At 39.7% G+C, this 23,319-nt stretch overlaps 1 protein-coding gene across 4 annotated transcripts; it reads right to left on the bottom strand.

The window, feature by feature from the left end:
* Nucleotides 1-311: 311 nt before the first annotated feature.
* nr1h4 (nuclear receptor subfamily 1, group H, member 4) lies at nucleotides 312-23,319 on the bottom strand. Of its 4 annotated transcripts, none has more exons than XM_061722123.1 (10): nucleotides 23,119-23,319; nucleotides 22,300-22,475; nucleotides 13,289-13,666; nucleotides 7,828-7,968; nucleotides 6,122-6,264; nucleotides 5,935-6,033; nucleotides 5,649-5,748; nucleotides 5,389-5,535; nucleotides 1,388-1,501; nucleotides 312-1,273 (listed from the first exon to the last, which is right to left on the bottom strand). In XM_061722123.1, exons 2-10 carry the CDS (start codon nucleotides 22,403-22,405, stop codon nucleotides 1,035-1,037), a joined length of 1,467 nt encoding a protein of 488 aa, XP_061578107.1. In that variant the 5' UTR covers nucleotides 22,406-22,475; nucleotides 23,119-23,319; the 3' UTR covers nucleotides 312-1,034. The 4 variants fall into 4 exon arrangements, with proteins under 4 accessions (XP_061578107.1, XP_061578108.1, XP_061578110.1 ...); XM_061722124.1 differs by having other exon boundaries at nucleotides 6,149-6,264; XM_061722126.1 differs by lacking the exons at nucleotides 22,300-22,475; nucleotides 23,119-23,319 and adding an exon at nucleotides 20,100-20,120.

The following is a 23,319-nucleotide window of genomic DNA, read 5'->3' as shown; positions in this document are numbered from 1 at the left end:
TAATGTTTAATTATTAACTGGCCCTTGGTCAGACAACCTGCAAATGTTTTACATGATGATGTGGATAAATGAGAGTAGAAGTTTGGACTACAAACATGGCGCTACAGGGTGTTCAAGAGCAGTTCTATTGGAGAAAAAAAACTTGGATGTTGTGTGGATGTTGGACTTTGGAATCATTTCAAAAGTACAAAAAACTACTTATGTAACATTTAAAGATACAACTTTATAGAGAAGTTCCACCACAATTAGAAAAAACTGCATTAAAAAGCTGGAAGGAAAAAGAAACAAAGAGTGTACTTAAAAGACAGATCGAAATGGAAAATACTGTTTATTGGTTATTAGAAAATTGGCTCAAATGTGCAAAAACATGGTCCTTAATTACAGTGCTTTCATTCTCAGAAGGCGAATTTCAGGCATAAACAAAAAAAAGAAAGAAAAAAACCTTGAATTCTGCATCTTTATATTTAATCAATTTCTGGTTTATGTTATCAACCTTTGGTTAACTTTGTTGAGACAAAGTATCTTTAAAACTTAAGAAACAGTGAAGAACTGTATCCTCTGTGGTGTAAAAACAATATTCCATGTAAACCTTCCCTTGAAAAGTTTTTGAGCAGACACATAAAATGTAAATCTTACACACGCATATACAGATAATCTAAGATTATACCCCTCAGGAGCACTTTTGTGGCTTTGACTAAACTCCAATGTTTGTATGCATTTGCTAAGCACCCAAAAAAAAAAAACCCACAAAAAAGTTTGCTAAATCCCAACTTTTGAACATGGAATGAACAGCCATCAATTATTAGTGATAAACCTTGAGTGAGCAGTGAATAAAAGCTCACATTATACACAAATAATACTCGGACAAGCTAAATAAGTCAGGCCAGCCGAGGCAAACCAGATTGTGCAAGAGTTTAATTCCAGATCCTCACATCCTCCAGTACAAACACAGATTCCTGCACGGGACATGAAGCAGTCTTGCAAGCTGAAATGTTCATCTCATCGTCCCGACCTCCTTCACGGCTCCTCGTGTGTCACTGCACGTCCCAGATCTCACAGAGTAGAGGGGTGAACTTTTGGTCGTTCACTCTCCAGGATGTGAGCATCTCTGCGTGGTAGTGGTTGAGTGTTCTCAGCTCAGTCAGGCGGCCCAGGAGCCGAGCAAAGTACTGCGGCTCCTCTGGGTGCTGGAGGGTGCTCAGCTTCCTCAGCACATCCACCATGGGCTCCTGAAGTCTCTCCACAGCCTGCTGATCCTTCACGTAAGGCCGATCTGAGGAGGAATGGAGTGGACTGTGATCACGCAATATAATTCTGAGGCACTGCATGTTGTAGATTACTGATTTAGGAAATCCACTTCTGGATCATAGACTAAATACAAACTCACCTGGTGTCAGGATGGTTATGGCAGTGAGGAGAGCCTGTTCCTCCTGCACCATGTGGAGCTCACCGATACTTTTGTAAAAGTTGAAAAGGGGTGTGATAAATTCTTCTGATATACCTGCAGAAAAAAAGAGACTTGACTTAAAAGTTTGTCTGTTTTTTTTTTCTTCAAAATATTCACTTTAATTCGGAACACGCATTCTCACAAAGATGGAGAAAATGTGAGGGACATTTCAGGACTTGTGCATGCACAGAAATGAAGGAATAAAGGAATAATGTTTATAAACACAACAGAAACAAGAGGAGTACAACTGATGGGTTTATGGGTAACTTTTGATCAGAATCTACCAAAACGAACTGCTGGGAACGGTAAACACTTCTGACGAACTAATCAACTAATCTGATGGAGCAAAGACTGTGCAGAAAAAATGTGTCAACACATAATAAAAAGTTATTTTATGTAAGTAGAATAAGTAGAGATTGTGAGTCTAAGAAGCAGAAATATTAATAAGTAACACTTTGAGCCACCATATCTACATCATGTGATCTGCATTACTGTCTTCTCCAGAGCCCGTCCCCTAGTTTATCCTAGCCAGGGTCCCACGTGTCATCAGAGAGGTCGGGTACACCCTGGACAGGTCACAACCTCCTCAAAGCAAAACCAACCTAACTTGGATGTTTTCACACTATAAAAGGAAACTGCAGTACCCAGGAGAGAAAACCCACAGGCACATGAGTGGGAACCTTCATGCTGCAAGGCAGCAAGCACGAACCACCATCCTCGCTTTGCTCACAAATACAAAACTGAAACAAACATTGAAATGCAAATGTGTCTCAAAAATGTAACAGCTGGTTGTTTGTAGTCAAATACAAGTAAACGACTAGTTAGTCATCATGATTATTACACTATAATGTTGTGTTTAATCAGAGCTCAATTCTAAATAATGCTCTGCCAAATGTCAACACTAGCTGAAATGTAGGTAAAAATGTAAACCCCTTGAACCAGATCTACAGCTTTGCACTATCCATTTCAGACGTACAACAAAATAATTGGGACAAAATAAATGATTTGATAATCTTATCCGGGCTTGTGATGTCACAGAATTCTGCAAATTCAATTCAATTCAAAATAAAGTATTATTATCAATCCCCAAACCATTCACTGAATGACACATTTTCAGACCAACGTGGCCACCAACAAAGTGACACGGGCATGTGGAATCAAAGGTTGCATTTGCATCCATTCACCAAAACATAGAACAAATACTTATTTTTTCTTTTTTTACAGTATTTGTTATATACATATTATGATGCTAGAATTCTTCTGAGATTTTTGGTTCATCAAGGAAAATATTACAGATGAACAGGAAAATTCAACTGACAAACAAAAACTGCAGCAGAACCCCCAAGTGCGCCCCCTTCTGGTGGTTCTCCAGAGCTCTCCAGAGGGCTGGATGAGGACAGGAAGAAGGGAAGTTATTCAATAAGAAGTGAACAGTTTCCTCTCTTTAACTGACGTAGCTCCAAAACATACTTTAAAAAGACAAAAATAAAATAACAACAAACAAATAGATATACAAAAAAAGTACAAAAAACAACAGTTATTTTATCTTAATTTGGATAAGTATGAACATGCTATCTAAACTTTCTGAATTTCAGTTTACATTACTGTACTGGATCTTCTAGACTGAACTTGTGAAAGTCATTGTAAACACTATTAGGACCTACATCACATTAATCTTTGCAAGCAGAGCCTAATCGTTAAAAACTTAAATTGTCCATAAAGACCAATAACGGCCTTTCTAAGAATTTCAAACAAATCATTCTGGATCTGATCCAAATTCTGATGGTTTCGTTTCCAAAATGCTGCACCATATTTCATGAATAACTGCAGTTAGTTAGAGTAGTTTTTTGCAAATTCTTCCTCAGAAGAAGCGATAGCATATTAAAAACACTCAAAACTAGAGGGACGTCAGTGGCCTGTGGTTTACTTTATTAGTTCGAACACTCGAGAAGAGAAGTACAGAAGAGGAGGAAGAATCTGAGATGAAAGAACAACTTGACCAAGTTCTTAAAAGCTCCACACTGTTTTTCTCTGTGTGTTATTGAATGAGAAAGAGGCAGGAATGAGGGAATGAAACTTCGTGACTGAATCGAGGGATCATTATCGCGAGATTAAGTGATTCTGTAAACGCTGAATAATTTCACGAAGCCATTTCAGCTGAAATATGTTTTAATCAGCTTTGAGTGTATACTTTCCAGTCAAATCCTTATACAATTAGTTATTATTGCAATTACAGTCCTTATAAAATAATTACCCTTCACCAAGTGAGATAAAACCAAAATAAATCACACCTTCCCTGCTTCTCTTTTCAGCTAATAATTCAATCATAAACTGGAATGGATATTTTAAACTGCTCTCGAAATGAATTCAATGCACGTTTTTTTCCCCTCAGCTTTCTGTTGCATATGGAGAAAAGCTCTGACTTTCGTCGCGCATCAAGCTGATAGAGTGTGACTGCTCGGACACATCGCCGAGAAATGCCACTGGGGCTCAGAGGGAGAGAAGTGCACAATAGCACTCTTGATTTCTGGATAAGCAACAAAGGTCTCTTCAGACTGCAAAGCTGTCTTATTCTCCCAAACTGGCCTTTAGTGTGAATATCTCTTATCCCCACCATTCAACCACACACACACACACACACACACACACACACACACACACACACACACACACACACACACACACACACACACACACACACACACACACACACACACACACACACTGTCACAGTTGCTGTCTGTCTAACTGTCCAGCCTGGTTGACATAATGACACCTCACATACATTTGAATGATTTCTAAACATGTGAGCCAGTAAACAGCTCAGTAGCTGCTGAAACTGATATAGTCAGTACTCGAGTTGAGGGGGGATGAGGGGGGATGGCATCCCCCCTGAAATAAAAATGGTCAAAATCATCCCCCCTTTCATCCCTTATGTCATTTCATCAATGAATGTGGTTTTACTGCTATTTCAACATTTAGAGTCATCGCCAGAAAAATAACTTACTTGACAATTTTCACCTGTTTCAGGTAAATTTTCACTTGAAATAAGTAGGAAAAATCTGCCAGTGGGACAAGATTTATCTTCCCATTACAAGCAATAAAATCTTGTTCCACTGGCAGATTTTTCTACTTATTTTAAGTGAAAATCTACTTGAAACAGGTGAAAATTGTTGTTTTTTCCAGTGATGAGTCTTGTTTTAAGTGTAATGAGATTTTTTTTACTAAAATGAGACATTTTAACTAGAAATAAGACAAATATTCTTGTTAAGATTTTGAGTTTTTGCAGTGATCCATGTTACTTATCCTGTGAAGGACAGAGTCATATTGATAAGTTCAGAAAACTGTTTTTTATTGTTGTGTTTTGATGTATTTGATGTAAGCCCAGTGGATATTTAAAGCTTACAGAAGGCTGCATTTAACTGCTGCTATGTCATTCCTGCAGTATTTCTGCAGCTGTTTTGGTCACTGCTATTATTTGTAATATATTATATTATTTCTAATCAGCACAAATTATCTGTCCCCATATGATAAAATCCACCATCCCCCCTGATCTTTTTTTACAGCTCGAGTACTGGATATAGTGTATGTTTAAGTGGCAAAGCACTAATGGGCATCTTTAATAACTTAATCCTGATGGTGCAAAAGAGGTCGTCCTGCACACGCACACACACAAACCTGCACCCAAACAGGGAGAAACTGTACCAAGTGAAGGTGTGTGTGCATGTGTAACCTAAACCCGGCCAGAGATCAGTAGGTCAGGACACATCTCTCAGCTGAATCACACAGATCAAATATTAAAGAAGGATCTGGCTGGTGCAGCCCGTTGAAAGTGGAGGCCCCGAAGCAGACGTTACCATACTGTTTTACAGTTTTAAATGATTTTTACAGAGATTATTGCTGACAGATCTTTCAGTATACAAGACATTTTAAAGACTCACCACTCTTTCGTATCCTCTCCTCTAAAACTTCTGTGTGTCCGTTGGGCATCTTTCTGCTGAAGACCTGAGCAGAGCGCAAAAACATGGCCTCTACAGCCGAACCCTTCAGTAGGGCGATCTGATCTTCGTGATCCAGACACAGAAAACCTGCCCAAGGACAATACCTCTCATTACAAGAAAAAAATGAGCTGGCTTGTTCATACTGTACATTTCCACCTCCAGCGAGTGTTGTGTCTAAATGCTACGGTGCTCAGAATTACCTGGAATATTTTTTGTAAACTCCACCAACACTTGAACTTGATTTGTGGCTATTTCTGTTAAGAGGAGGAAGTTTTCCTCTGTGCTGTACTGTTCTTGGAGCTGGGGTGGAGGAAACAACAAGAACAGATCATTTCTTCTGAGAGAAGACAGAGCAAACGGTGAAAACTCTACAAAGTTCAAGATGATGGGAAAGCCATCAAAGCATGTTATGATGCAAACCGATCCCAACCAGCTTTTTAAATGATAATAATATGGCATGAGGTTGAAAAAAAAAGATTAAAATACCAGTTTTTTGGTAACATCTTGAGGAATTTGGTGTCGGTTGTAAGCATCCACGATGAACCTCATCAAGGCCTGCTGCTCTTTAGTGATTTCAACCTTTTCCTGGATGTTAAAAGAAATTGTAAAGTTGATCTCCCAGTTTCACTTAATACATCAAGTGTAATATTTGTGAAGAGGTTGTCCTCCTCACCTTTGACAGTTTGGTGGTTGAGGTGACCTGTTTGCTGTCTGCGCTGTCTGTCCCCTCCGTCTCGTCTCCTGTCGACCGTCCCGGGGAAGCCTTGGTGTTCTTGCGCAGTCTCTTGGATTTACACTGGATCTCTGTCAGGAGACCTGTTTGCATCGACGAAAGCTTCATTTTGTGTGTTAAATACCTCCTGGTCCCTATCCAGCAGTGATCAATGAAGTTGCAATTGGGTTCTTTTATGACTGATATTTTACCACCACACAGGCCTTAACCTGCACGCTGTCAAAAATGTGATTCAGTCTTTGCTAAAATATATACAATATAGCAGATTCTTGAAATTAAATTTGCATTTTTGTTTTATTTTTTTCCTTTTCTGTACGCGATTCATCCCCCAGAACAAAGAATACATATTCATCAACACGTTATTGCTAAAAATTCACAGTTTTAGCTAACTTCCTGCCAAATTTAATACAATTTAAAAATTGTTTCAACTTGAGAGGAAACTCATAAGAGAAAAGCAGCAAAATATGAATTGAAAATTTCATCTCTGAAATATTATCTCTTTATCATATTGGGTTAAAAACCCCTGCAATATGCTGAGCTCTTGTTGCAGCAGCAAGCAGTGTTGTTTATGCCATCCACCCTTAAAATATTCATCACAGCTTCCCTGCACTATTTATGAGCAACAGGAGTCCAGTCTGTGTTCTGCTCTTTCCTTATCACAGTTTTTAATAGAGTCCACATCAATCTTCAGCAAATGTACGGGCTTTGCTCTCACATGGGGGCTTGCGCAGTATTTCAAAGAGAGACAACAGCATGTTAACAGTCTTAAACTAACTTAAGATAACTTAAACCAAAAATGCCTCCAGCAAGTTTCCTTTAATAACAGCAGCAAGACTGAAGGTGTGTTTGAGTACTTCTGATCTGTGATAAAAGTTAACTTTTGCACTGTGTTATATGTGACGTAATAGTCTATAGCAGGGGTCGGCAACCCAACAGGTTGAAAGAGCCATATTGGACCAAAAACACAAAGAACTAATATTTCTGGAGCCGCAAAAAATGAAAAGTCTTGTATCAGCCTTACAATGAAGGCAACACATTCTGCATGTTTCTATGTTAGTTAGAACTGGGGGAAGATTTTTTTTTTTCATGATGCACTTCGAGAAAAAGGTGGAAATGTTGAGAAAAAGGTGGAAATGTCGAGAAAAAGTAAAAATCTCGAGAAAAAAGTAAAAATGTCGAGAAAAAAGTCAAAATGTTGAGAAAAAAGTCGAAATATTGAGAAAAAAGTCGAAATGTTGAGATGAAAAAGGAAAAAAGGAAAGAGAAAAAGGAAAAAAAGAAAAGGAAAAAAAAAGAAGAAAAAAAGAAGAAAATAAGGAAAAAAAGAAAAATAGAAGAAAAGAAAAATAGAAGAAAAAAACGGAAAAAAAGAAAATAATTGTCATTTTTGAAAAAGCTCCAGGAGCCACTAGGGCGGCGCTAAAGAGCCGCATGCAGCTCTAGAGCCACGGGTTGCTAACCCCTGGTCTATAGTCTACAGACTGATGCCTTACCTCTTGCAGCGGTCCCTGATACTGTCAAACACATATGTTTACATATTTATGGTGGAAATGGGTTTGAAATTGGCCTCTTCCACCCTATGTTGACTACTGCTTCTGTCCTCATCATGTTAGAGAGGAAGTCTTTGAGCAAACACATTTACTCACACTCTGCCAGCATGCCCATCTCCTTGCACTTCCTCAGCCGGCACTCCTGGCATTTCCTGCGCATGTACATGTCCATCTCACAGTTTCCACCGCTCTTGCATTTGTACACAGCGTTCTTTGTTATGCTTCGTCTGAAGAAACCTGAACACAGGAGAGAGTGATGGAAATGAGCAAAGTGCACCTTTTTTTTTTGACGGGTATTTTATAGTGGCAGAAGGTTCTAGCATCAACAGACTTTCAAAGCTATTTGCGCTTGTATTCATTTCATGGACCTGTCAGATTTCAGCCATCATTTTTTCATTATCAGTTGTTTTGTATTCCTTTCATATAAAAAAAAAAAAGTGAGTTCAAACAAGGGAACATCCTTCACATGTTTTCTGGCAGGGAATCTTTATTTTTATTGAGCCTTGAATGCTCTAATTTTTCTAATTTACAATTCTGCCACTTTTGTTCATTATCTTATAATACCTCATAAAATATCCTCAAAATAATTTAGGAAAGAGTATCAGTCATGGTATAGTATATCACATATCAATGATTTCTCCAAATCCATCGACATCCAATGAGGGATGTATATCCAAGTTGAAAAATAAAACTTCTTTTTTTCTCACTGTGATATCCTTTTGCTGTTTTGATGATGCATTTCCATCAGGTCCCTACTAATCCAGGAATGGGGCCAAAAAAAAAAGCGAAATAAATTATTAGCGTTTTTGTGGGAAATAAAGAACCGGTTCTTGTTCTGAATCGGTTTTCCTTTTCGATTCCAGTGGGCACGACTGAAATCATTGTGCATGTTGCTATGCAACGTGCGTAAGCCAGTAGTCAATAGTAAACAAGGCGCCCAAGCAATACGGACGCCGAAAGTCTGGTTACATTTCAGTAAAAAAGACGACAACAGGCCGGGCAACTTGCAATACTTGCTAATTATACTGCAGGTCACTAATTAACCAAGGAGCATTGCCTATCATATTCCCCCCATTTGCCTCTGTATTGTCGTTTTTACCCAAATGACAATTGATAAAAGAACCAAATCGTTAAGCAGAATCAAAAATGGAATTGGAATCCTAAAAATCGTATCAATTCACATCCCTACTAATAATGACTATTCAATGGTCTGACAACATTCAAATCGGGGGGCAGGTGTGCAGTCTTCCACGGAAAACCAACATCCTTGCTTGTTACTAATAGTAATAGTATGTCACGGTTTGGTCAGTTCCTGTTTTATTTTGAAACCCGTGTCTGTGTTTCAGTTTCTGTCTTGACGTCCCTGGTTCTCGTCTGCCCTGATTGTCTGCACCCGTGTCTCGTCAACCCTTCTGTGTTTATCTGGTTTTGTCTTTCTGCTGGTCCGTACTGTTGAGCCCTCCAGGGGCCTGTACTACGAAGCAAGTTCAACATACCCAGGATATCTTTTCCTTATCCAGATTCACTAACCCGGACAATTGCAATCACGCTAAGCGGTCACACGACGGGGGTTATCAACTCGGTATATCAACCCAGGTTTCTCCAATCTGGATATGAGCGCGTGCACATAAAAGGGGCGGTGTTTTCAGCGCATGACCAATCGCAAGCATGGAGAAGTCCGCTGTCAGAGCCGCTTATTTCAGTAGCGAAGAGCAAACAATAATTTTACGGAAATATGATGAGTATAGGCATATAATACAGGCAAAAAGCAACACAGTTGCAGCTGCAAAATGCAGGAAAGACAGCTGGCAAAAGATCGCTGACTGTATAAATGCGTAAGTTCATAGGGATATAAACATCACTGCCCCATCATTAGGGCATAAGTAGATCTGACTATAATTACAGTTGTCCATTCTGTTAAATGCATGTGTTGCTTAGATGTATTCGTATGGCGTGTATGACAATTGTAGCCTCATTCCTTCAGCTGCAACCCCAGCGGAGTGAAACACACATGGGAGCAAATAAAAAATAAATATAAAAACATAATTCAAAGCGGTAAGTAGGCTCACTTTCATATCTTAGAAGTACAACAAGTACAAGGCTTTAGTGTTTCTATCACTCTCTGTTTTAGGATGATATCAGTATACAAAAGCACAATGAAATAGCATTGACATTACTTGCAGCAAACAGAAAAAAAAATGACAAGAAGAAGATCGGAGGGATCCTCTCACGATCCGCGCACCGAGCTCCACTGGATTCTCTTCGAAAGGGCATGCCATTTTCCAAGAGAGCTGATTGGTCAGTGGGCGGTGCTTTTATACCCGGCGATCTGTATCTCGAACATAACCTGCTCCGGAGCAGGTTAGCTGTTCAGCATAAGTTACCATGGCGATGTACCCCGGTAAGAAGTGAACCACCGTCGTAGTCCTGAAAACCCAGGGTTAAACCTGAAGTTACCTCGCTAACCCCAAATCCCGCTTCGTAGTACAGGCCCCAGGTTTCAGGTCTGGTTTTTTGGCTAAAGCGCTTGTGTTTTTGTTAATCCTGCTCTGCAGCGCTCTAGGTTTATTTCAATAAATCACATTTTTTGGAGCTCCTGCCGCCTGCGTCTCTGCTGCGCTTGGCTCAGTGTATCTACTCGTGTATTGATTACACTTCCAGTCAAAGTTATTCAGGTAACAGCAGCCCATTTTTATAGCAGTAATGTTAATAAAACATGATCCTTTTGCTGGAAGAGATGTAGTTATTGACAAGTTGTTACTTTAATCCGAGTGAAAAGAGAATTTTTCACACTGTTCAGATAATGTGCAGAAATGAACCCATCTGGCTTGGATCCAGACAGCAACAGGGAAAAGTACACTCACACACACTCCCTTTGTTTTGACAGCGTTTGTTGGGCTACCCTTCTTAGTTCCCCATCATATGACCCTTATAACCAAAGGTCTAACCTCATAAAACGTTAAGCGGTTTTTGTCCACACAATGCAGCCAGACCCCACAGATATAGCAACACGCTCATTTAAACACACACACGCACACAGAATATCTTTGGAGCTGTTACTAGACATTCTGACATCATTAAGCACAATGACATGCATTAGCGTGGCCGAGCTCAGGTTGCTCGTGCATTGTCCCGCAGAAAGACGAGAGGGAACCTAATCTGGCGGCAGCACCAGGTAGACCCGAGCTTATTCTCAGTCCAATGGCTGTACCAGTCACCTGCCACACTCCTGGCTTCATCCAACCTGGCCGTGTGGAATTACACTTCCATCCATGCAACCTGTCGTGTGACAGGAACATCACTAAGTTGACAGTGGGAGTGAGAGGCGGCTCAGTGTCTTAACTTAACTTTGTCTTTCATCTAGTTTTTTAAAAAGAGGAAGGCTACGTTACTCCTGCTGTAATATCGTGCCATTTCGTCATTTTTGCTCTTAGTCGGTCACAGTTACACAAACAGTATCTCTTATGGCACATGGATTTATAACCTGACCTTGACAGGCAATTAAATATTTAATCAATAGTACTTTGTACACAGTGTATAACAAGTAACTGTATACTGCTGTTACAAAATCTTTAACAGCACCCTGATAAGGAATTGGGTGCACCATCAGAACATATTGGTAAATTATCTCCCATGTGAAAGATTCCTGCTCCTCAGCCAGCTTTAACCATCACACATGCTGGAAGAGGGACGTCCTGCTGTTTAGAGCCCAGCTGCTTTAACTGCAACATGCTCACATATTACTTTTTACTAGCTATTCCAACCATGTACATATAAACATCCTTGTCATGAATGAAGCTTAAAGATCAGAATATTGGTTAAGGCCTGTGAAATAAACAGGATTTTGTTTATACGTGTACTGTAACGTACTTTAACTGCATAGAAATGTACTTTGAAGAGTACAAACTTCATGTATCTTGGATAAATACCTTTTAACGTCACAGTTGATGAAGCCAAAGCCAAACTTTGCATTTAAGTCTGATCATTAACAGTGAATATTTGATCGAATTGATGCAATTTTCATACAAGACATTCTTCCTGACTGAGGTGATATTAAAAGCAGAAAGCATTTAAGGATGCAAGTTCAGCCTACTTTCCTCAACTGATATCCATCGCCAATCATAGTCCTAAAAAACTGTTAAACCTAATTAATACTGTTATTAATGGATTCTCATCACGTTTGCCGGAATCTGATCCTGAACTGCCTGACAAATTCCATATTCATTTTACAAAAAAAGTAAAGAATATCAGAACTCAGCTTTGCTCCAATTTTATTTATAACATGATTCCTGTTTTTAGCCTGTCTTCCTTTTTACCAGCAGGTTTTCTTGTTTGGTTTTTGCTGTTGTCTCCTCTTTCCTATCCCCTCAAGCTTCAACCGGTGGCCACCCTTCCTGAGTCTGGTTCTACTAGAGGTGTCTTCCTAATAAAAGGGGAGTTTTTCCTCCACAGTCTCCTCGTGATTGATCAGGATGGGGAAATGTGTCAGAGAAAAGGTTTGATTCTATCTGTTGGTTTCCTTATAGGCTAGGATTCCTATTATTTATTATATTTATCTATTTATAATATATCACTTTATCGTCTTGTATTATCTGTATTTATTTGGAGTTTAACTCTAGTTTTTAGGTGGCTTCAGAGCTAATTTAAATTGAACTGAACTCTCTGCTGCTATGTAAAGCACTTTGTAACAATGTTTAGAAAAGGGCTATATGAATACAGTTTATCATTTTAATTATTATTTATGAAAAAATGCGCACTGCTAGTTAATTTATTTATTTATTTTACAACTGAGTGGATATAATAAACAGCAGGTTGATAATAAATAATAAATGGCAGATTAATTGATTATAAAACCTCTGCAGCCCCATCCAGGGGCGCTGAAAAGGGGGGGTAAAGGATACGGATTATAGGGGCCCATGATTGAGGGGGGCCCAGAGAGGCCCCTAATGATGATCAAAATTATAATAAAGAAAAATAATGACACTAAGTTATTAAATAACATATAATCACAAATGTTTTATTTTCAATGCCCTGGTAACAATAACTTTACTTGTTTTGGAAACATCAACGCCTGCAAAAAGTAATTTTGAACAATTTTAATTAATTTAATGGTTTAAAAAGCATAAACCCTTTTAAAAAATTAAATAGAAGACTTGCAGTAAAAACAGAGGGGAACATCTGTGGTGTGTGCAGCAGACTGGGGTGACCGCTCTCAGTCCAATCAGAGAAGTTTACATATTGGTGACTATGCTATTACAAATAGTTATATTGTAGGAAATACTATATATGGTAATTAATAAACATTAATTAGTCCATTGTATTCAGAGTGCTCAGTTCTTCCCCTACTGTCATGTTGCTCTTCTTTCACAAATATGGTAATGATAGTCAAAAATACCATTAAAATGCATTGTATGTAAAATAGCATTAACAAATTTCACCGCTGTGTTGGGGGGCCCGGTAAAAATTATTTTCATGGGGCCCAAAATCCCTAGCGGCGCCCCTGGCCCCATCAGCTGCTATTATCCTAAAATCCAGCTGTGATGCTCTGTCCACTCACCTTTACATCCCTCACAGGTGAGAGCATTATAGTGGTATCCAGAGGCCTTGTCTCCACACACAACGCACAGCTCCTCCCCTTTCATCCTTCCAGTTTGCATCATGTGACGGGTTCTCTTGCAGACAGCCGGCACAACCGAGGACCCCTCCTGCATGTCAGCTTCATAACTGCCCTCCAAGGGTCCTTTCCTCAGTTCATATATGCCCGTGTGCGAGTACCATTCGTCTCCGCTGTACTGAGGGTAATAGTTCTGGTTGGAGTAGTATGGAGTGGAGGACATGTTTGGCTCCATGGGCGGGTACTGCATGCTGGGAAAGCTGGTGAAGGGTAAGATGTCAGAATCTTGCAGGAAAGAACTGCCTTGATCTGCCAGAATATCTGAAACAGGAAGAGAGTAAAAGAAATAAATGTTTTATTAAAACAGAAGATGCTGTAATACATGTTTTTTTTCTCACAAAAATTCTCCCAAACAGAATCTCTTCTGATCCTTCAGGAGTCTCTGGAGCTAGAACAGTCTCATAATTCGCAAATGCACACACCGTTTCACAAATGCACAGAACAATTCACACGTGCGTAGGACAAGACACACAAATGTATTTTTGATGCGCACACAAATATAACCTGATTTACAAATGTTTTTTTTGTTTTTTTGTCTGTGGATTTGTGTGTGACTTTTGAGACTGCAACCAATCAGATGTCCACCGCACCTCACGTGGGGGACGATTTACTCGTAAACCAATCAGATTAAAGGGGCGGATACACCTGCTGTTTGAACTGCGTTCGCTTAGAAAAGTGATTAATATTTCGAGTTGGTGTAGTAAAGACAAATAAACAAGACAGCAACACGGGATGGAGAGGAGATCACTGCTCTGCTTTTCTTGTGATCTCGGTATAGAAAACAGCGCGATCGGAGATGGTTTGTCGGGCCGTTCAACCAGAGCCGTCTGGAGACTGGAGACTCTTAATCCTGCCGATGCAGCAACTGATGATGAGAAACAGCGGAGATATTTCTGTATTTGCTCCGTTTGGTTGGACGACGTGTTACATGGGATTGTCCCGCTGATTCAGCTCAGAACCAGACGGACCGCAGTTCAAACAGCAGGTGTATCCGCCCCTTTAATCTGATTGGAGTAAATCGTCCCCCACGTGGGGTGCGCTCTTATGATTTGCTGAAACAAAGGAAGACATCTGATTGGTTGCAGATCCTTCCGTGTTAAAAAAAAACGTATTTGTGGATCGAGTCACGTCAGGGGGGTCTCAACAGTCACACGCAAATCCAGCGCAGCTCACAGACAAAAAAACGTTTGTAAATCAGGTTATATTTGTGTGCGCATCAAAAATACATTTGTGTATCTTGTCCTACGCACGTGTGAATTGTTCTGTGCATTTGTGAAACTTGTCCTGTGCATTTGTGAAACATGTCCTGTGCATTTGTGAAATGGTGTGTGCATTTGCGAATTATGAGACTGTTCTAGCTCCATAGGAGTCACTTTACCCCAGGGATTTAGATCAGAAAACCTTGTTGCAGAGTTTTTCATGAAGGTCCAACTGGATCAGCTGCTTTAAACATCCAGAGGTTGAGCAGACGTTGCTTGGATTTCATTTAATCTCTGTTTGAATTTCATCCATTCTCTGATATATCCTCATAAGAAGATCACGCCCTTCAAAACGAGTGTTTCTTTCTGTTTGTTCCACCTGAACCAGTGTCCCACTGAATGAGCCAGTCTCTTTAGTTAGTTGTTACATAACAGGAACAAGTACCTTTTGTGTGACAACTCTACCAAACATCCCAAGATTGTAACACTATTATTGAAACTTTCTTATTGGGACTATATAAATGTTTGCAGCTCTGCATTGAGTCACTCTCCTCCAGGGGGATTATTAACATATTTTGTCGCTTTAAAGTTCATAACAATTGCCCTGATGGTTGGACTGTCTATCCTTAACTGATTTAGAAATTCACTGTGTCATTTCCTAATTTTTACAGTTTAATAACTTTTTTATCTCCCCTCATCACTGTGTCCTTGGGTCTTAGCCACTGTAATGAAAGGCTGAGGTGTTTTGTCTTATCATTTTTTTTTACACCAGTAAAACAAGACTCCCTAATCATTTGTCCATCCATTATCTAGTGCTGCTCCAATACCTTCAAGGATCGCAGGGCCAAACAGATGACAAACAACCACACACAATCCTGGGTCAATTTCCATTCACCAGTCAGCCTAAGAAGCATGGTTTTGGACCGTGGGAGGAAGCTTTAGTATTCTATGAAAAGGTAGTCCCTGATTAAACAGGTAGTATGAAAGGTGTTGAACATTAGCAGAAACATGCTTCAAAATCAGGAATACAAGGCCTTTATTGACAAAATACAGAGTCCAGTTAGATTATTTTTCGTAACTTTTTTGAAATGCATTTACCGTTTGTTTTTATTTCTATACAAATGTAAGATTTAATACGAAAACTTTGAGTGACAGGCAAAATACAATTTTTACAGCCTGTTTTATCATAAAATTCAGTATTCAGTAAATTGGCAGGCCATTACATTATCACCAATAGATACAGTAGCTCAGATAACAACCTTGCTCACATTGTAAGATTGTAATTTCACAATAAGTCCCAATGAAGGTGTTGGGAGACCAGGCACACAGGAGTAACAATAATATCCTTCATCTATCTTGAAAATGCTGCATACTCCAGGGAATCACATGAAAACCCCAAACCAAAAGAGGAACAAGCATGAGGTCGGAGATCACAACCAGGAATTACAGCACACATACTTTAAGGGGAGGAGGAGAACAAATGCCATGTCTGCATAAGAACTCTGAAACACAGCATACTCTGCACACAATGTACTTACGTAGGTTCCTGTGGTGCAAATGAATACTGACCCATTGTGTAAGTGCTCCAGTTGCTTTACCTGAGGTACTGCTGTGTTACTGCCAGTACTTGAGTTGTAAAAAAAAATCAGGGGGGATGGTGGATTTTATCATATGGGGACAGATAATTAGTGCTGATTACAAATAATATAATATATTACAAATAATAGCACTGACCAAAACACCTGCAGAAACACTGCAAGAATGACATAGCAGCAGTTAAATGCAGCCTTCTGTAAGCTTTAAATATCCACTGGGCTTACATCAAATACATCAAAACACAACAATAAAAAACAGTTTTCTGAACTTATCAATATGACTCTGTCCTTCACAGGATAAGTAAAATGGATCACTGCAAAAACTCAAAATAAGAAAATTTGTCATATTTCTAGTTAGAATGTCTCATTTTAGTAAAAAATCTTATTACACTTAAAACAAGACTCATCACTGGAAAAAAAAACAAGTTTCCAGTAGATTTTCACTTGAAATAAGTAGAAAAATCTGCCAATGGAACAATATTTTTTTGCTTGTAATGAGAAGATAAATCTGGTCCCACTGGCAGATTTTTCTACTTATTTCAAGTGAAAATCTACTTGAAACAGGTGAAAATTGTCAAATAAGTTATTTTTCTGGTGTTATTTTTCTGGTGATGACTCCAAATGTTGAAATAGCAGTAAAACCACATTCATTGATGAAATGACAGGGATGGCAGTTTTACAGGGGGGGGATGATTTTGACCATTTTTATTTCAGGGGGGATGCCATCCCCCCTCATCCCCCCTCAACTCGAGTACTGGTTACTGCCCAATGGCTCCCCTCTTGTATTACGTCACAACTGAGCCATCCTTGGCTCCATCTTCTTTTTAATGAGTGTCTCACCACCTCCAGTATATAGCAACCACTGAGTACATTAAGTCCGCAGTGTTCAACACTGGATTTTCTTACTGTTTGCACCATCCAAGTACTTCCTGTGTACTTTTGCAGACATACCTGCTCATTCCTATTAAGGGTCACAGGCACCTGCTTGGTGAGGCGTCCGGGGGTTTTTCACCCATACGCGATTGAGTCTATCATATGTATATTGTAGGCAATTTAGAAAACCACCAATAAACCTGACGCAAATGTTTTCTGTCAGGGCCCAGATTTTACAGTTTTTATTGAATGTGGTGCAGAAGAATTAGTGCAGAAGAAAAGAAAATGCTTCAACGTATGTCAATTTTCATCAATTACTTTTCCCTCAAAACAGCCAGAAAATCTATGTAATGTGATAACATGGCATGATGTGTATAATTAACTTGGCTTCCCTGCATGCTTTAGAAAACACTAAATGGAGAAGAGCATAGAGTCAAGAAATAAAGAGAACTTTACTCGACTTTTTTAAAAAAAAACCTCAGAAACTGCAGTGCAGATATCAAAAAATTACAAGGCAAAAGACACAAAGGCCTTCTTCGGCTCCACCAGGCATATCTTTTATTCAGACTGTCACAGGTGCGGTCAAAATAAAGCCAGCGCCCTACCCAAGAATCTTGCGCTGTCACCCAGAGGCCCAGGAGGATGCAGACGAGCAACAAAAGCACATCTTAAAGTCAATGTTTGACAGTCTATTTTATTTAACAATGGCATAGCTGGCTACTTAGTAACTGGCACGTGCCCTCGCCTCACGCTGAAGAGGGCATCTAAAAATCCAACTGAAGAAATATAGAAATCTGGCAAAGAAACTGTCCTTTTTCATTCATTTATCTTTAGTCATTATTCATGTCCTGTCAAAACTGCAGCCATCCCATAATTATCCATTATCTTGTGCTATAAACTCGTCTGGATCTATTATCACCTAACAAAACCAACATGATAACAATCAGTTTGTTATTATCCAGACATTAACCCATTCATCAGTATTTATTTTGTTTTAAACTCTGTTGTTGTTCTGGAAATATGTGATATGAATTATTTGACTTCCCACATGCTTATATCTGACTTTGTTCATGTTACAGCACATCACAGAACTGATCCTGTGTGCCAAAGGCTGCACTGATCAGGATGGGCCCTAGCACTGAACCCTGTGGGACACCGTAGCAGGCAGACCCCCATCTGTGAAGAATAATCCTCATTAACTAACTGGTTCAGCAATGGCTGAAAATGAAGACCTTGAACCAAAACATTGACACTGGAGCTGCAGAACCAAGACAATCACCTGAAAAATGTCAACCTTCTTCAAAAAGCCAAGTTGGAACTGCAGGTAATGGGTGATTTCAAAACCATCCCCTGTGATTTGAAAGGGTTTATGGGAGACCGGAGTCAAACAAGGTTGCTTGCTATCCCCACTACTTTTCTCACTATGCATAGACTGGCTCATGGAAGAGACCACGAAAGAAAATAAAAGAGGAATAACATGGACATTTACAGATACTCTGGAAGATATCGATTATGCAGACGACATTGCCTTGCTAGCCCATCGCCACCAGGACATCCAAAGTAAAACAGAAGACTTAGTAACTTTTTGCAAACAAATCGGTCTCAACATAAACACAGACAAAACCAAACTGATGAAGCTACACCCCAAATCGGTCCAACCCCTCATCATCAACAACAACACAGTGGAGGAAGTTCAGGAATTCACCTATCTTGGTAGCAAGATCACAACAGACGGAGACTCGGGGGGAGATGTCCAGAGCAGGATCTCCAAGGCAAGGGGAGCCTTCGCCATATTAAAGACCATTTGGAGATCATCAAAGATCAGTACAGTAACAAAGTTGAAAATCTTCAAGAGCAACGTCCTTGGGGTCCTACTGTATGGGGCAGAGTCATGGAAGGGGACACAGGCCATCCGTCACAAGTTGGATGTGTTTCAGACACGATGCCTTAGAAGAATACTGAGGATATTCTGGCCCATGACAGTGTCAAACACAGACCTTTACAGGAGCACAGGCTTCACCCCACTGTCAAGTGTCATCAAACTTAAAAGATGGATGTGGATAGGCCACGTATGCAGAATGGACCCAAGCGCCATCCCAAGGGTAGCCATGAGATGGACACCACCAGGAAAGAGAAAAAGAGGCCGACCCAAAGAGACCTGGAGAAGATCGGTCGAGAAAGAAATGAAAGAACTTGGATGGACCTGGGGCCAAGTGCAGCACTGGGCAGCAGACAGACAGCATTGGCGTTCATTGGTGAAGACCTTATGTGCTACCTAGCACGAAGAGGATTAAGTAATGGGAGACATTGGACCCAATCTTACGATTATATTTTAATACAGATTTAACAGTGTGTACAACTTCATTATAAATTCTGCCAAATCAAATGTATCAGTGTCTCTGCAGTATCCACTGCCTGCTATCATGACATCCTTGACTTCTGGTTGGAGTAGAAACAAGCTTAACAGCAGTCAGCAGCTCACACAACATACTATAAACCCATAAATGATTAACAACATGCTTGCACAGAGCACACTTTGTCTTTTAGAGTTACATGTAACAACACATTAGACAAGTTGATACATTTGAAACTGACACTAATTTGAGCATAATGGGGTTCACAGTTAACAGTCCTTTACGGTTACTTATGCGTAGACCAAGAGTGTGTCATACTGGTTTTGTCTTTGATTTGAAATCCTTAGAGGTTGGTTGATTGCAATTTAAAGCCAAACAAAAATCATCTCTCTGGTCTTACAGTATGAAGTCTTTTCAGGTGTTTCAACCTGTTCTTAAAGTAATCACACTCAGTCTGTGAAGACTGAAACACTAACCTCTTGATGACTGCGTCTGGACCATGGCCATCTCCATATGACCAGACGTACAGACGAGTCAAAACGTTTACTCTGATTTCTGCAGCTCTGTTTTGGAGTTCAGTCCCTCTTTAATGTCTGAAGAAAAAAGTTATGTCCCATTTATTTTTTCTTTGGAAAGCCCTCCGCTTAAGATTCAGGAGCAGCAGCTACAGTACCTGCCATTTGCCAGAGAAATCCTAAGGGGACCAAAGGTTGCAACAGGCTACTCATTAACCCTGTCGTCACATTTCCTCACTTCCTCACAAGTAGCTGCTGATGTGTGAAGTCGTTCACAGGTCTGGGTACAGACAACTGCTCTTTGCAGCGTGCAGAGATGATATGGACTGGCTAATGCGAGAACTCTGTAGGTGAGGAACGGCATTCACCTGAATGAATACGATTACAAATGGATTGCAACAAACTGGGTTTAATGGGAATTCTTTGCTTTCTATATGAACTGTCTTTTGTCATGAAATGGCACTATTCAGATAAACTACACTGACTCAATATTGTTCTTGTGTTCATTTAAATGTGTTTAGAGCAGTCAGTCTCATCATCAGCTTAATGTCAAGCCCCAAGCCATCCATCCTGCCATTTTCTACAGCTGCTTATTCCAGTGCAGGGTGCTGCTGGAGCAAATCCCAGCTCTCTTCGGGCAAAAGGCAGGGCTACATCCTGCATGAGCCACGACCCGCATCGAGAACAAATGTGTTTATTAATGACACGATCGTGCAGTTTAAACCTCATAATTACCAGAGCTGCCATGCACAAACGTGAAACAAAAAAAATGACAACGAGTGAGAAAAAGTTTCAAAAAGAAATATATAGCTACCCACTACCCACTAAAAAGCCCTGTTTTAGTAAAACTGTTCAGTCACTTAATCAAGAACAATCAAAACAATTCAGCAACAGCCATTTTCAATAGACTCAGCTGGTGTTTTTTTTGTGTAAATTACTTGAAATAAAAAACAAATGAGAAGAAGTTCTAAAAAGATTCGAAAATATGCAGCTTTGCCTGAGAGCTTCAAATTTACATGCGACTGAAAATGGGTTTGCGACCCATCCATTGATAATCACTGGTTTAGAGCTTTTTGTGTGATTTTCCGTTTTGCTTGCTGCACGTCTGCTCTTCCAAAATGAAGTGCTTGTTGTTATAATTCAGACCGACTGCAGGTGTCCCGAACCCACGTCAGCAAGCCACACCCATCGTGAATGTCCAGCCTCACCGGAAACTTTAATCCTGTTTTTTGAGTTTACATTTCTCATATTTCCTATTACAGTATTTAGAATTGTTTATTCAATTGAATGATAACTTTGGAGGGAGATATTTCTGGTATTCTTAAATTATATTAAGCCATATACCTCTTTGGCACAGAAAAACACTTAAGACCGGTGTTTTTTAATGTAAAGTTAACAAATCCATCCAACAAGGGAAATTACAATCCCTGGATGTTTGGTAATACAATCAATAATGCCCAGAGTAAATCCATTTAAACATTTTGTGTTGCTCAATACATAAAAATAATCTCACATGTGGATAAACAGCCACACATTCACACTCGCTCCTGTAGGTAATTTAGAGTCACCATTTAACCTGACGTACATGTTTTTAGACTGTGGAAACCAGAATACTCAGACAAAAGCCACACAAGCGCGGGAGAACGTGGAGACGCTGCACAGAAAGTCCCTATCCATGTTTTGAACCCAGGATTTTCTATTTTAGGAAGAGCCTATTAATATATTATTTTTCAAGAGAGATATCATGTATCTGTCAGTCCCGGCAGCCTGGTGTCACTCTCACCTTCACAAGTGACACTTTGTGAGGATTATGCAGGATTAGAAAACCATAGTCTCATGCCACTCGATAATCTCTTTAAAATCCATAAGAAACTCAAGCCAGCGGGTTTAAGGTAAAACAAAGGAATAATAATGGAATAATTATGTCCACTCACATCTGTCACCACCCCTTCTGCCTCCAGGATAATTAGCTGGTTCACAAAGCCATGCTTGTGCGGGACTGTGAGGTGTACTCTCACCCGTGTAAATGAACATTTTGAGATTTTACATTTCCAACTTTTTATAGACATGTGAAATGTCAATATTTTGCTCTGGTCTTGTCATTTGCGTAGGCTAATTCCCTTCAAAAGTTATTATCAGGTCAAAACCTTCAGATTAGAGTGTTACTTATAAGACTTTGTTAGTTTTCCAACATCCATTCAGCTTAAAAATCAATTCAAAATGTGCAAAAAACTCAACATTCAAAAGACAAACATTAATTTGGCCACTGAGGATGCACATTAGCATTAGCATATTGATTGATTGATTTACTTATTTATACATTTATTTTTATTAGACTGGCTCCTGCCAAGCTCTTACCAAAGAAATGGGTGCTCTCTGAGATCTCTGAGATGGGGAAGTCATCTCCAGGTGGGATTTGCATCGCTCCCACCACATTGATATCGGGGCCCACCCACTCATTCATTCAGGAGGATTTCCTTTCCCCGGTGCAGAAACAAAGTTGGCCCGCAAGGTTCCAGTACGCCTTTGTTGGCCTATGAAAAAAAAATTTGATTTGGAAATCTTAGTGAAGATGTATCGAACACAAGCACAGATCATCCAAGTCTTGAGTGACAGAGTTGTTAAACATCAACACAGGTGACAGATTTCTCCCACACAAAGATATGTGCAGCCGCTGTCTGCAGGATGAAGGTCAGGTCACTACAGAGTAAGTGTTGCTGTCAGAACAGTTGTATGTACATAATCTGTTTGATTATATATTCGAGAACACTATTAATGACAGATTAGGCTCTACTTGACAGGACGTACAAGAAGATCAATGTTGTCACTCTTCAGGTCATTTTATTATCCCTACAGTAAAGCTCTCAGACTTAGCAGTTACAGTTTAGTAAAACCTGAACACTAGATGAGAAATGTCCTTAAATATTAACAGAAAAGTGCTAAAAGCTGTCAAGGCCACCGAATGGTCGTACGAAAGAAATTACTTTTATTGATCACGCCGCCACTCTTTTTAATTAACTCAGTGTAATTTCCCTTGAGAACAAAACGCAACCCACAAAGATTCGGAAACCTCCAGCCCACACATCAAACATACATACCTTTCCAGTCCAGAGGCACACTGCGGGCTCATAAAAAGTCTCTTGTGAAACATGTTTTACAAAATATTACAGTTCATACCTTCTCCTGGTCAGCTGATGGAAAATTCCTTCCTTCTGACTTTTGTCTTGTTCTGCCACTTTTCTTTCCCCTGTTCCCTGATTTTTTCCACTTTTCTTTTCCTTTTTCCCTGATATCCAAGCTTGAGCTACAGATCCATTAATATTTGCTGAGGACCATTAAGGTACTTGTGCCTGGACTCCAGTGAGAGCATGTGTGACC

The sequence above is a fragment of the Cololabis saira genome, chromosome 5 (assembly GCF_033807715.1).
Source record: "Cololabis saira isolate AMF1-May2022 chromosome 5, fColSai1.1, whole genome shotgun sequence".
NCBI lineage: Eukaryota > Metazoa > Chordata > Actinopteri > Beloniformes > Belonidae > Cololabis > Cololabis saira.
This window is presented reverse-complemented; position numbering and strand designations above follow the sequence as displayed.